Source organism: Berghia stephanieae, chromosome 1, assembly GCF_034508935.2.
Source record: "Berghia stephanieae isolate SIO BIC M18660-M18661 chromosome 1, UCSD_Bste_1.3, whole genome shotgun sequence".
Classification (NCBI taxonomy): Eukaryota; Metazoa; Mollusca; class Gastropoda; order Nudibranchia; family Aeolidiidae; genus Berghia; species Berghia stephanieae.
In genome coordinates this window covers 69,672,671-69,688,695 of record NC_088360.1, presented here as the reverse complement: position 1 = coordinate 69,688,695, position 16,025 = coordinate 69,672,671, and the positions used below count along the sequence as shown (strand labels likewise).

The 16,025-nt window shown below is 32.9% G+C and overlaps 1 protein-coding gene across 1 annotated transcript in view; it reads right to left on the bottom strand.

Moving 5' to 3' along the window:
- Positions 1-9,856: 9,856 nt before the first annotated feature.
- LOC144980565 (uncharacterized) overlaps positions 9,857-16,025 on the bottom strand; it is a 10,918-nt gene continuing 4,749 nt past the window's right edge. The window contains exons 3-4 of the mRNA XM_078928244.1: positions 15,001-15,187; positions 9,857-10,308 (exon numbers count right to left, since the gene is read on the bottom strand). Coding sequence (XP_078784370.1) covers positions 9,991-10,308; positions 15,001-15,187 — 505 coding nt within the window. The 3' untranslated portion in view covers positions 9,857-9,990. The remainder of the gene's footprint in view (positions 10,309-15,000; positions 15,188-16,025) is intronic.

The window sequence follows — 16,025 nt, the reverse complement described above, 5'->3', positions numbered from 1 at the left end:
TGACAGACACTTTTTTTTCTTTCTATCTTTTGTTTTTTTTCCCCTTGATTTCATGGCTCATGACTTCCTGCTTTAGAATTTGGTTGACAATGTTTTTTACTTATATTTGATCTAAAATTGTCACTATTCTTCCTATGACAACTGGGTGAGGAAAAAGAGCTAAATAACTTAAATAAGCAAATGAATCAGTGAAACAAAATTTTAAAAATTTATTTACATACTGTTGATTTTGAAAGCTTCTCATAACTATTTTCAAAATACATTTCCTCTTTATTTATTTATTTATTTATTTATGTAGTTATTTTTAATTAATATTTTGTTTGTCTAGAGAGGGGATAAAGAGAATTTTTGTTTCCGAAAGTATTATCACAAGAGGATCTTGCTTAGTTATGGCATTAGAAATTGATTTTGGATGGGATTTTGCCCAATGCCTCAGTGCTGATTATGAATAGCTGTAACTTGGTAAATCGAACAAGAACTGTCAGTGACTGATTATCAAATGTTGAACACTCAACATTGTTTTCAGATTTGTTTATTAATTTTTTAAACCCTTTAAAAATTTGAACATTAATTGATTAATCATAGCAGCACACAAAACCGTGCGTCACAAGACAAAACGAGAGAGAGAGAGAGAGAGAGAGAGAGAGAGAGAGAGAGAGAGAGAGAGAGACAGAGAGAGAGAGAGAGAGAGAGAGAGAGAGTACTTTGGAGTAACTAATCTCTAATAAGTTTGATTTTAATGGCATGCTGTTTTCTGTTGTCTCCCTCACCCGCGTGTAGTCACATGGCATTGCAATGTTATTCTGCTCCCCTATTGTATTAAAATATGATTGAATTGTATAAATCTTTTTAATGCTGCTCCAGATGTTGTTAAATATTTTAAATTGTTTTGAAAATATTCATTATGTGTTCCTGATTAGTAAATAAATGATATAATATTTTGTTTGTACATATTATAGATTTCTTATATTATAGCATTCCTTCCCTCTTAAATACAAACTGTCTTCCAGTTATTATAAAAATTATTGACCTACATTCCCATTGTATCGTTATTTATGCTTTGATATTTATTGGAATTCTCTTCTTCATTAAAGTTTCAAAATATAAAATGATTGACTTGTAAGGGTATCTTTGTTTTAAAAAATCAGTTGTAGTTTTTTGCGGGGGGGGGGGGGGGGGGTTGGTTCTGAATTATTTGATATATTGCTGATGAATGAATATGCAAGTTATTTATTGAGATATCCTTCTTTGAAAATTAATTTGTCCAAGTATTTAATGAAATGGAAACGATAGAGTTTTGTCTGGTTCAAACTTCTTGTATTTTTAAATTCCATTTTGACAAGCAGAGTTTATTTCATTCTATTTGAATTCTCACTTGGAATTCATCATTCCTTTCTGGTATTGATAATCTTGATATTTTGGATGTCTTCAGAGCAATTTCTGTATGTCTGTGTTTCAAAAAAGTATGTGTAGTAAATATATTTTCAGCATAATATGGGTATCAGATGAAATATTGTATCGCACTTGTTACAGGGGAATATTTTGATTAATTTCTAATTGAGTTTTACAGAATCACGATTCTATTTACATCTGTTATTGAGCTTTTTCTTCTTAATGAAAAACATATAACTCACCCTGTAGGTGAATTTTTATAATGATTGTTTAGCTGTCTTTCATTTTATATATTAAATACATTATCATTATGATTAAATTGTTATCCACTGTTGAGAATATGATAGCCTGGGCAGACTGATGGGGTAGAGTCTTATATTTCCCATATTTGTTGCTCTTTTTTAGTGGCTTACTGTCATGTCATTGTCCTGGAATTAGATGACATAATTTTTTTCAGTATCATAAACCATTTAGTGTCTTTCATGATATGGGTCTCATGCCAGTCTCTTCATGAGGTTTTTGGTGGATGGGATTCCTCTCATGGCGGGAATGTTGACTAATCGGGCTGGTCTACTCTAGCTATCTCTTCTTTTCCCTTTTGGTTCAGCCGAGGCTTCACCTGGAGTCCTTTGTTGAAGGGAAACAGATGGATTTATCTTTGATGAGAGTCTGTATTTTTGCCTTGTTAATCTCTATGTTAAAACTGTAATTGTTAAGTTTTTAAAATATATAATAAGCACTTTGTTATTAAAATTTAATCATATCCCTTATGGCATAGATCCTGTAGATTTAACTGTTAAAGCGGTTCTTGACAAGACACAAGGATAGATAACCCATTGTTTTACCTCTAACCTCTCTTGAACCCATCTCCTTTGTTTATGTTTTTCTTAGTTGGTAGCTGGATTTGTCTTTGGACGGTTTTATTTTCTTCCTTTATGCTGGTGATAAAATGACCGGAAAGCATCAAATCATGAGAGAAAAACCCCACAAAACAAAAAAAAATATTTATAAGTGTCTTTTGGTTGGGCAGAGGTAGATTGCTGCTGCGAACTACTTAAATGAACTTTCCCCTTTTGTCTTTGGCCAATAGTCAATGTCGTTAGCATATATAATTTCAATTTTCAAATTGTGATTGGTCTGAAGATATAGATTTTCGCAATTTTTTTTTTTTTCATTTTTTTTTTATGTTGTTGAATAGAATATTTTGTAAGCAATTGCATGTATTCATGGGATTCTGTTCTTGTGTCTGGGACTGTCTCATTTTCTTCCTTTTTACTGTCACTGAAATGACCTAAAATGGTGAAAGCGCCTTTAAACAAAGATGTGCCACAGACAATTTGGAAATTGCCGTAATTTATTCTTTTTATTTGGAAAAGCACATTGATAGTAATGCTCATTCTGACCGAGTCGAGTCAGTTGGTCTTTATGGAGAAGAATAGAAGACATTGTATTAGGTTTTCATCATGCATTGATTTAACTATCTATTTTCAGTTTATTAAATCAAGATTTAAAATCTTTACATTTCTTTAATACGAGCTGATTAATTGGTTTACAAAGTGCCTTTTATATATTAATTTTTTTTTTTGGGATAAATGTTTGTCTATTTCCAAACATGTGAGATGAACTGTAAAGATATCACAGAATGTTACTCTGTTATATTTTCCTATTGCTTCAGAGAAAATATGTTAATATCTGTCCTAATCATTCCATACCATGCCAATCGTATATTGCTAATAAAATTATTTACCGACTTGTATAAATCTGTGTTTCTTCGATGTTTTTTTCTCGTCTATTGGAATTCCCATGGTGGGCAGGAGGTCACTTGCCGTGTTTTCTATCTCCTTGCATATGTTTTCTGAGTTGCTTTCTGTCTTTGTCCTCTCTCTCTCTCTCTCTCTCTCTCTCTCTCTCTCTCTCTCTCTCTCTCTCTCTCTCTCTCTCTCTCTCTCTCTCTCTCTCTCTCTCTCTCTCTCTCTCTCTCTCTCTCTCTCTCTCGGTGGGGTTCCTGACCTCCAGTAGTGGGCAGGGAGGCACTTACTCTGTCTTCTATCTCCTATAACTGTTTCCCAACATGCTCTCTTGGAATGAGGTTACTTGGTTTTGTCTTGGCCCTGGCTCATACTCTGGCTGAGAGGGAAACAGTCAAATGTATAGTTAAGAGTTTTGGGAGATGATATTTTTTGTCTTGTAAATCCTCTCTCTGTTATGCGCTGTATTGTTTATTTTACATTTGAGTGTGGTGCTCTTAGCGGGGACATGTGCTTGTGTCTGGATGAGGCATTTAGTTTAATCCCAGACTAAGTACACTGATAGCGTGCTCTTGGAGTCTACATATGTTCCCTATTTAAACTAATTCCCCTGTTTCTTACTTTTCTTGGGTGCTTTAATTGTAATTCAAGAATTTTCGACTATCTCATTTTCGTCCTTTTCATTGGCGCTGAAATGACATAAAATGTGTTGCAAGCGCTGGAAACCCTTATAAAAAAACAAAAACACACACACACACACACAAAACACATTTGTCTTCTCTTTGATCGGAGTCCGTGGCTAGGAGTAGGAGAGAAACAGTCGAATTGTATAGTTATAGTTTTTTTGGAGATGATACTTTTTACATTGTAAACCACCGCTCTGTTATGTACCGTTTTATTTGCTGTTTTGAATATATCAGCTGGTCACAATAAATCGCGCCGCTCTTTGTCGGCTTGTATCTCTGAGACTTTTCTTTGGATTTCTTTCCGATTCAAAACACAAATAAAATACATCCTTATAGCCAGTCAACATTTTATAAATATAGATTGAGAAACAAAAAAGATATAGAGATTTTTCAAAACCGAGTGCAGAAATATAATGTCAGAGAAAAATGACAGCATTGTAGAGAATAAAATGGCGATGATCTTAAAATTTGTTGCCTTTTTTTTATATCAAACATTAATTATGTCGTCATAAGACAGTTTCCAACAGTGCAGAATGGTTCGTTGTGATTTTGACATATGTAACTGGATGTGCATAGAGTTTCCCAGGCAAAGCAACAAGTGTCTTCTTTAAAGAATTACAACGCGTAAATAAATGTCATAATGATTTGCATCTTTTCGTCGATATCTACATTTAGGTGGTGTTACATGATTTTATATAATATTAAAAACGGCTCATTCAATTATTTTGATATTTTGCATTTCTATTAACAAAGAATAGTTTTAATAGCAGATATCTGTATTTATTTTTACAATAGAAAAAAATAAACAACGGCGCGTTTTTGCGACCACCTGATTTAATGTAGGCATTTGAATGTCTTCCTCTTAGTGGGATTCTGTGCTTGTGTCTTGGTGAAAATTTTAGATTATCTCAAACTTTGCATCAAAGCATGCTCTTGGAATCTACACATGTTCCGTATTTAAATCATTCCTCTTTGTCTTACTTATTCTCGTGTGCTTTTAATAGTAAATCTAGACTTTTTTTTCCACTTTCTTCCTTTTTACTGGTGCTGAAATGACCCGAATGTGTCACAAGCGCCATAAAATCATAAAAAAACAAAAGTACATTTTTTATTTAATTTCATTATTTTGTTTTTTATTTCCCAAAAGTGAAACAAGACAACAGTGACCATCTTAGTCCCGGAATGAACTAAAGGGTTTTCTCTTACCTTTGCCGAGAGGGAAACAGTGAAATAGTCAAATTTATGTTTGAATTTTATCTTGGGTTATGACCTTTTTTTCCCTTGTAAACCATCTCTGATCTCCATGTTATATTTACTTATATTATTTAATTGCTACCTTTGTAATAAATGTGTCCATCTGTCTGGGATTATGTGCCCTCTGTCTTTATGGAACTACCCGTGGTCTCAGATTTGACACTTGGATCCACTTTGAACTAGTCCTCTTGTTTCACTCCTTGGGCGTTTCTAAATATGGCTAAACTATTGTGAGCAATAAAAAACAAAACAAAACAAAACAAAACAAACAAAACCCAACAAAAACAACAAACAACAACAAAACAAAACAAAAACAAAACAATTCAAAAAACAAAAATTTGCACCGAATTCAAATGTTGATGTTTTTGCAACAAATTATGAACATAATTGAAATGTAGCATGATTATTGCTCAATTAAAAGTCATCAGGTGTGGGAAATTTGAGAACTATGAAGCTTTGTCTCAAAAACAAATTGGAGCACGTATTTAAGTGGCACAAAATGTAATGAGGTGCAAAAGATTAACACTAATCACAATACAAAATAAATTGAGAACCAGTGCTTGACTTACAACTTTTTCGTAACACGTTTGTCTTACAGGGCCAAATCTGTTACATAATTAAAAAGAAGGACGACAATTGAAAATAAAAGAATAAAAACCCCAAGTAATCAATCATATGCGCAAACAGTCCGTCAATATAGTATGACCACCTCTAGCGCATTGCGAATTCTATTCTGCATCAGCTGAATGACATTCAATATGTTGGATTAGGAAGAGATATTGTTCAAGTTTATTGACATTGCTCGGACCCTGTCCAAGTCATCCCAAAGGTGCTCAATGGTCGAGAGATAGATGGGAATATTTTCTTCTTCCAAATAATCTTGGCAATGTAGAGGCATACGATGTCATGTTCAGAGAATTTAATGCATTCCTCATTATTTCTTATTATATTATTTTCAATATGCCTTGCCGATATCTTTCTCCAGTTATTGTGCCATGAATAATTACCAGTTCAGTGTTTAAAAAGGACCGTATCCCTTCCCAAACCATTAAGCTATGATCTCAATAAGATGCGTTTTTGTGAATTTTGTGTTTAAAAAGTCCCATTCTTGCATCAGGTTCACACTCCAAATCGATGGTATTTCTCGAGGCAGAGATTGAGCATTTATTTAATACCTGAGAACGAATAAAAAATGTGAAAATTTTGGAGTACAATGTAGTTGTCTGTGCATCGAAGAACAAGAGAGGCCATAAGCTGGAAAACATTTCATATTGTCAGACTCAGCAAATTGATTCAATATACAAATTCATAAGCATAATGTTGGTAAATGATGATTAATAATACTGTTTATTTGAGAGTTATTTCTATATGTGTTGAATAATAATTTTATTTTCACCAATGGTATGAGGCCCCCAAAGTGACATTTTTCTTTTCTTTTTTTTTTTTTAAATGTGTTTTACTCGACCTCCGATAATTGGCTAGAACCGGCACTGATGATAATGATAATGATAATAATAATAATAATAATAATAATAATAATAATAATAATAATAATAATAATAATAATAATATAATTATAATATAATAATAATAATAATAATAATAATAATAATAATAATAATAATATAATAATAATAATAATAACAATAATAATAATAATAATAATAATAATAATAATAATAATAATAATAATATTATTATTATTATTATTATTATTATTATTATTATTATTTATTATTATTATTATTATTATTATTATTATTATTATTATTATTATTATTATTATTATTATTATTATCATCATTATTATTATTATTGTTATTATTATTATTATTATTATTATTATTATTATTATTATATTATTATTATTATTATTATTATTATTATTATTATTATTATTATTATTATTTTTTATTATTATTGTTGTTGTTTTTTGTTGATTGTTGTTATCATTATTATTATATTGGCAGATAAAATCACTGAAAATTTCAATGTGTTAATGAATTGAAATGACAACCATATATTATTTTATTGTCTTTATTCAAACATAAACTCATAACATATATGCATCAATTCAGGATTTCAACCCTCCTTATATTATATGGTTCACATATTATAATCATTGTCTTATTTCGATGAGGTAAGCATTCAAACCAGAAATACTCCTTACAGTCTAAGAAAGTTTGTATTGAGGTTACACAATAATACTGTTTGCTTGAACAAAAATGTGGCAACAATAATGTGGATAATTTAAGGATGGGTTTGCCATTTCTCCATCATTTTATTTCTATAATATCTGATTAAAGTCTTCAACAAGTAACAATATAAATGGTTAAAACAACATTTTACTTGCTGTTGTCATTCCTTATCTTAAACATAATTAGTTACACTAACAGTGACAGCAATCAAGCTACTTTCATATCAATAAGTTTACGACTTGGACAACTTGATGTCAATCCCACAGCCAAAGAAATGTTCGGAAAAAATAGTAAAGTAAAATAAAAATAAGATGAAACAGTCCTGTGCGCATTTGCTTCAGTAGCTCAGTAAAGCAATGCTATAAAATGGAACAAATTCATAAACTATTCTACATTGCGTTCATAAAATATATATATATATATATATATATATATATATATATATATATATATATATATATATATATATATATATATATATCACAGCTGATCTTGATCTGGGTAGTTCAGACAAGGAGTGTCCAACATGAACACATTATTACTGTACAATAAATAAGGAAAACTTTTTACACAAATGTACACTAATAGAAGATAACAATTCTTTAAGTATTATTTCATTATGTTAAATTAACAAGAATATGGCATTTTATTTGCTAGAGAAATTTAGCAAGAAAAGGTTTAATGCTTCCATACGTTTCAAACCAGTGAATCATGCAATATATATGCTAATCAAATTAAATTTTGTATGGTTTATACCAGCAATGAAAACATTACTGGGTACTTATAATTAAAAAGTGTTTTACATTGTAGAACACAGTTCAAATTCACGGGACCTTTAGATGGTTGAGTCCTATACTTTTAAACAGTAAAACCTCTGCATGATCAAAGTTGAAATTAAATTTTTTGTTTATTAAAAAAAAGTAGTGTCATTATTTGAAACAAATTCTCCTCATACAGATTTTAAAATGACGATTAAGATTAAATTTTTAATACCGCTTCATTCAATTTATTGCTCATCTCACTGCTGATACTGATATCAATGTAAACATGAGAAAACAACAACATATAAACTATTATTGTAAATTTTTTTGTTGTGTGTTTGTGTCTTTAATTGCTTATAATAGAACTTACTTTTCCACGTAGCATATAGAGCGTAAATTTAAACATGTAAAATCGACTTAACAAGATTTGGAAAACCACTTTTCAATCTACACAAATAACAAGACTTGACTTGAGAACGATGTATACTCATTTGTAGGTCTGATACCATATTGTTATAAGCTCATTGTTACAATGGAAATACTCTCAAACCAACGCTTAATATCGTCCATTACAACAATGTTAAATCAAGGCCATAATTGTGTTCGACAATCAGACCTGCAAATTTTGTATACGTCGCTTGAGAAATAATGCTAGCTATTCTACCATGTGAGACAGAAAACATTTACTTCATATATCAATGATCCACAACTTGTCAAATTGCTTTAAACCCGCATATGAATATTATTTTATATCATATCACATCATATCATATCAATACAAAGGGCTTACATTTGGGTCAATGATTCTTAAACGCCCAGTTTAAATAAAATGACAAATCTGTAATTACAAGCAAGGGGATCATATTATTGGAGAAATGGAAAGGTTAGTCGTGTACGTACGGGTATAAAATAATATACGAAGTAAGTTTTCTGGCCAGGCCTCATGTGAGTGGGCGGCTGTACACCTGTAAAAGGAAATACACCAGAGTCGCTTTGATCGAAAATTACTTAACCGACCGGTTAAGTGCCGTGCTCTGGACAGACACTAATTTAAAAAATTGGCCAGAAAACTCGTCCTTCAAATATCGACCGATTTAAACGAATCCCGTCTTGACAAATTCTCTCAAACTTGGGACCTTGTGAAGTCCCAGGTTTGAGAGTTTTTGCCAATACGTGGGTCATTTAAATCATTCGATATTTGAAGGACGAGTTTTCTGGTCAATTTTTTAAAAATACACTTCTTTCCAAATGACGGCAGTTACCTGGTTGAAGGCAAAGACGAGTAAGTAACCTAAATATTGTTACCTATTCAAGTGATTAATGATTAATGACCCGAGTCCGATTGTGGTAATATGCTTAATGCTAAGATTTCCCGCAAAGAGGATTTAGATTAACTAATCTATCTCAGCCAAGCGAGTTACAAAGAGCAACTATGATTGTTTACTTTTATTCCCGATTACTACACAATTACACAATGAATAAAGGAATCTTATCCCCTGCCAATAACGACTGAATCGGGAGGGGAGCCAGGGTTATATAACACCCACACTTTTGACTTCTCTATAACAGTATTGGGGGCATGATAGGAAATTAAATAGCTTTCTTATCAAAATCGTTGTGTAACACCGTTTAAAGTTTTAAAACAACAACAACAAAAACAACACTGATTTTGCATAGCACAAACAGGTTATGTTCATAAAAAGAAATATGTTGTTGTGATTTGAAAATTGACCGCCCCCCCCCCCCCAAATAAAAACAAAAAATAAAACAAAACAAAACAAAACAAACCCAGTGATTGATATTTGGATTATTTATAGAAACCACCAGAGAGAAATCAATGTCCTTGGATCAAAACTTTAATTATTATGCAGCATTCGGCATTATAATTTGTAACAACAAAATTCTCTTTGATGTAACAGTTTATAACCGTCATACTTATTTACTGGTTGATTCACGAGTTGTTTTGAAAAGAAGGATTATCAATACCGGAAGGATATTCTTGGTCATTGTTTATAATTCCATTGTTAGACAGACCTTCCATCAACGCTTTCTGTTTTCTTTTCCTCACTTCTTCTGCTCTTCTCTCTCTTTCTTTCATTTTCTCTCGAATTTGAAGTAATTGTTTTTGTCTTTTGTCCGATACAGCATCCAATTTTTGATTCAGATGTTCCTCTTTTTCTTTCTTATATTGCTCAAAATTTTCCAAAGCAGCCAAAGCATCTGTTTTTTCCATATCTTTGATCTTGTTGAGTTTTTCCTCCTCTCTTCTCTGTTTGAAAAGATGAAACGGCAGAAATAAATGTTATGGCATATAACAAAAGATCAATATACAATTTTATAATCTGCTATTATCTAAGTGGTGGTAAAAGCCAATGGTATCTTTTTTCGAACGGTTTTTTATTTGTCCACACACGTTTATTATTTTATTGATGCGCTGCGTTAATGTAAAACACCCACAACAGCCGACAGCCGGATATATCGTACCAACATACAAAACTACATGCAATCTCGAACGTTTATAATCTGATTGATATAATTTAGTGAGATGTACACCAAAATGGCTGTCTAAAAACATAACAAAGAGCTGAGCGACGTCAATTTCGTTTTTTTCTATAACAATAGCTTTTTAAAAATATTTTAGCCAATTACAATTTTGATCTTGAGTTTCGCTATAAAAATGACATGCAGTTAATAAAACTATTATGGAGGCCTAAGCTCGTACCCCTATAGAGCTAACCATATATAGATGACGCCGTCAAAACAAGACTGGCAGCATGTTTCGTTCTACATGTTACGTGTTGCTGCTGGTCAGCAGGGGCGGTTGGTCACATTGTATTTAAGGCGGCACAAATCCGAAATACAGAATCAAATTTTATTGGTCTAGTTAATTTAACTTAATTTGACCTACTTTGTATGTGTGTGTGTGTGTATGTGTGTGTGTGTGTGTGTGTGTGGAGGGGGGGGGGTATTGCAATTGTTTGCATATGTGCGTGTATTTGTGTGTACGTGTATGTGTGTGTGTGTTAGAATATTAACGAGACGTACTCACAAAAGAGCATCAATTATCTTGGACAAAACTTGTCTGTTAACTTTCATCTGTTCATTATAACGACTCACAGACGCAGCATGTCCTGTTTCCAACCGATTTCTTATATCTACAACGTTGAAAAGTTTATATTTAACAGCATCTGTGACATGGCTATTTGATTCAGAATGTTTATTCAGTGCCTGAGAGATGTGCGCAATATCACTGAATCCTCCTGTTGTCCGTTATAGCATACATCACCAAAAATCAAGCAATAAAAACAATGAAGCGTTTTACGGCTTTCACTGGCAGTAAGTCATTCAACATTTTAAAAAATAATCATTATTAAATCGGCGCTGTCTGCGCGGTGTGTTAGAAACTAAGTTAAAATTCACTGGTTTGTGTGGGCCTAAATCTTTCACCACTATTTTCTCTTGAGGGGATAAGTGTCGGAATCGATTTTCAATTAAAAAATCAACATGATTCATGATTGGTTACAAACTACAGAAATAACTTTTTAAAATAAAATGATTCAAGATAAAAACAGGTAGGTTTCATAAACAATGAAAACAGCGATAATACATTTTCTCTGAATACTAACGGTATGACACACAACTTTAGAATAATTGAATTTAAAAATCCACATTAAATTCCAAACGCAAAGCACTTGTTAACTTCACACACAATCAGCGACATCTTTATAATTATACTATTATTAGACAATGCACACAATACAAGTTGAGTAGGGATCGTTGGGAGTGTGCGGGATGAAGGACTCCGTGGGGTCAGGGATTTTTATTTATACTACCATGGGGCTCTTCTCGGTGCATACTTTGTTTACTGTTCTTTTTGATATTTAATATATATTTAAGCAAAACCAACAATGATAAAATATATATTTATTGCCATTCTCTTCATCCGTATATCTAAGTGAAGCAAAGCCTCTTCTTTCAGTGATAAAACTGATATGGTTTTAATTTATCCCAAGTAGGACCTCAGGGCGTGCATCGCTAGATTGGCCGTCTTGGCCTAATTATTTTAGCAGTGAAAGACAATAGTTAGTTGGGGAGGGAGGGTGGAGGGAGATTGGGGAGTGGTAACTAACTTTCTTCAAGGTACACCAGAGTATAGGATAAGGACAGGACGGCCAAACGAATACTGGCTCATATAAACAAAAAAAAAAAAAAAAAAAAAACTTCCCCACCACACCACACCCTCCGCTCATTGTCACCCCGCGCAGGCAACGGGGGAAAGATGAAACGTGCCGATTTGACGCTACCTTCGCGGAGCGACGCACGAGTCATCAAATATTAAATTCAAAACAAAAAGCAGTATGTGCTAAATTTTTAATTTTATCAAAATTTTAAAATTGAAGTTTTTTGTTTGGTTGACATGCTAATCTACGGAAAATATAGGGCGGCACAAAACAACTTCGCTCTATTGACCGACCGCCAGTGCTGGTCAGGGACTCCCTGTAAAGCGCTTTGAGCACATTTAGTGGATATTGCGCTATATAAATGCTCAAAGCTCAGTGTGGTTAAGCACGTGCTCCTACCGACGTGAACATTCTGCAACAGACACCTCAGCCCGAACATGCCTAATCAAACAGGCACGGTTCTCAACACTTAATCTATGCATGATTTTTTTTAGCGGCTGTATACGTCCTATTAATGAAGTTTAAAAACTGATATTTTGTTTATCAAAGCATGTGAAGTCAGGTACGAGCACAGAAGTAGAGTTAGAGGCTCAATTCAAAATGCATAGGACTGAATGACTATTCCAGACTTTGGAAAACCAATTGGATCAATGAAAAAAGTTTACGCATTTTTATAAAGTAAAACGGGAGATCGACAGATGCCATCCAAATTTGAGAATTACGTCCGATATGGCAAAAGTGCAGTTCATTTATTTAAACAATCGTAGAGATAGTATTTTTCAACTTATTTTCCTGAAAAATTGTATACATAATTCTCAATAAATTGGTTTGAATGTGGTAAAATGTCAGACTTGCACCTTTTATAGTCTGATGGCTTCTAAACATTTCCAGTTTTTGTTGCTGTTATTGTTGTTCTCGCACCCCATATATAGTGGAGGAGAGGGAGACTTGTGACACTTATTGTATTTGCCAAATTAGTGGACCGTTACCTATATAATGTTCTTTATAGAATTGACTCATATTACTATACCACTTTGAATTATGCACCGATCTCCTCTACCCTTTCGTTTCTCCTCGTTTGAGCGGACTATATAAAAATAACAACATAATCTGTACTTCTTTCTCTGCTCACTTCAAGCCTTATAAATAGATGCTTGTTCAAATCAAATAAAATGTTAGTGAGTAGAGCAAAAAGTGAACCCATTTATTCTAAGATTAATAATCAAAAACAATATTCAAGTTTCAAGTTAAGAAATATGCTTCGGGAGATTTGGGACAGTGTGTTAAGGAAGCAATAGAGACTATGGACAGTGTGTCCTAAGTCTTCCTTGCTTCCTTGACTCATGTGTTAAAACCCCATTACAGTACTCGCTGAATTCTAGAACGCTCTCGGGTGAAGCGAAAAAACCGTACAAGAATCCGAGCGTCCCGAAATCCAATGCTCATGGGAGGTAACGACTTATTTATGAATAAAATTCGGTCACCCAGCCCCTACGTGCCCGTACTTCATACCTGGAAATCAGGTCACTCTAAAGTATTGATCGGTCTAACGGCAAGACCCAACAAGAAATTGATTGATTTTAGAGGGTGATAGGATTGTAAATCCATTTTTCATGTGTTTTCACTCCCCTTAGCCTCTCAGGTTGTGTGTAGTGTGGAAGGTGTACGTAGAAAGTTAACTGTAGGAGGTCCTTCTCTTGTGATGTAACCTATACTGCCGTGTCATTCACTGACAGAACTCCTCACTTCATATATCGATATTACAAAATAACCCCAAATATGTCTTTGAAGTCTCAGATTTGACATTTTAAGACACATTAAAGGTCATTTTAATTCATGTAGTCCTATATTCTAAGTTTATTTGGACAAAATGAAAAAAAATATATTGTCATTACAAGGAGCATAGCTCACGAATCACAAGACGTAAAAAGCAATTATTCTTATTCCGTTTCCTTCCATCATTTGATGCTAAATAATAACTTTACAATGGGATGCTATGCGGTTAATCGCAGTCACAGTCGTCGACAATTCAGCCGGCTGGCTAGAAACTGTCGGGCAAAGTAATGTGATTCAATTCTATATATATATACATATAAAATATAATGATGGTCCACTAACTTGGTAAATACCAGTGTCTAAAGTCTCCCCCGCCCCAAGTCACACACACACACACACACACACACACACACACACACACACACAAACACGTGCATATATATATGTATATATATATATATATATATATATATATATATATATATATATATATATATATATATATATATGCACTATGCCATAGCGAGAGGAAAACAATAACAAGAAGTGAAGTGAGTAGAAAAATACCAGAAGACAATAGAGAATAAAAACTTCGCGGCGATGGGGGTTCGTACTCACGATCCTTCTGTTACGACAACTCCGCGTGGCCAGGAAAATGAAGTGTCCGCAATACTTAATGAGTTGACAGCTTGTTACATCTCGTGCTTTCAGCGCTCCTTAGTCAATGGCTTAAACGCACATTCCATTCCATCCGCCTCACGAAAACAGCTTTAGAACCACCCCCATACCTCATCCCCCAAAAGCACCCCCCCCCCTCCGCTAAAATAAAACAATACTATATTTATATATATATATATATATATATATATATATATATATATATATATATATATATATATATATATATATATAATCCATCAGAGCAGATAGAAAAAAAAATTGAGAGACGTGGTTGAATGAATAGTACGAGGATGATTTCTAAATATTGTAATTGTTCATCTCACCTTCCTCCTCCTTTCGGCCCGTTCCAATTTCTCTTTAATTTCATCCTCAGTCAGGGCTTTTTTCTTTTTCCGTCTCTTCTCCAGTTTTTCCAATTGTCTGAGAGGAAGTGAAGGAAGACCGGGTCTGCTTGATGCGTCCTTTTCAACAATTTCAAAACTCATACCACCAGAAGACTGTGCAGTTTGCCTGTCGACAAAGGACACAAATGTATTAAGTACATGCAGATACCATCCGAAAATTTCTTTAAAAAATATAAGAAAGAAAAAAAAACGTTCAAAAAAAATAAATAAATAAAACAAATAATAAAAAAAAGGGAAGAAAAGAATGATTTCACTAATAAAAAGAAGTCCTTATGTTGTCCATTACTGGCGTGAACTTATTTACAAGTCTTATAGCCCAAATTGATACGGGCTCAATGTTGGAAATACTCTCAAACCAACGCAAAATATTCCACATAACAACAGTGTTAAAACAAATTCAAAGTATACACGTAGCTTACTCCCCATCTAGCTATTATATTATGAGAATATAATTGTATCAATAGCATAATACTTCTGGCATAGGTATGCTGAATAACAATCATTTTAAAAATCAATAAAGATTTTTAAAAATATAAATAATACATTACCAACAGCAATTTGTAAAATATGCTGAACAGCAAAATAACTGCAACACCTTTAAAATCAATGTATCTCATGTAGATAAGTCAAATTCCATTCTGTTTTCATCAATCAAATGATAGTTTGTTTTATACTGTACAAAATGGTATGTGACATTATAGATATTGATTATATCAACATGTAGAAAAACAATAAAATTGAAAATGTACATAGAATGCTTACATTATATACAATCGCAAAATTTTCAACATCGAGTGTGTCCACCCATGGACATTGATTGATAAATTTGTTCTTGTGTGATATTATTCCACTTCTCTATCACTGACTGCGTGGGTGTTGCAATGTATTGGGCTTATTTTTCTCAGACCTTGCGACTAATGACGTCCCATCTATGATCGACAAGA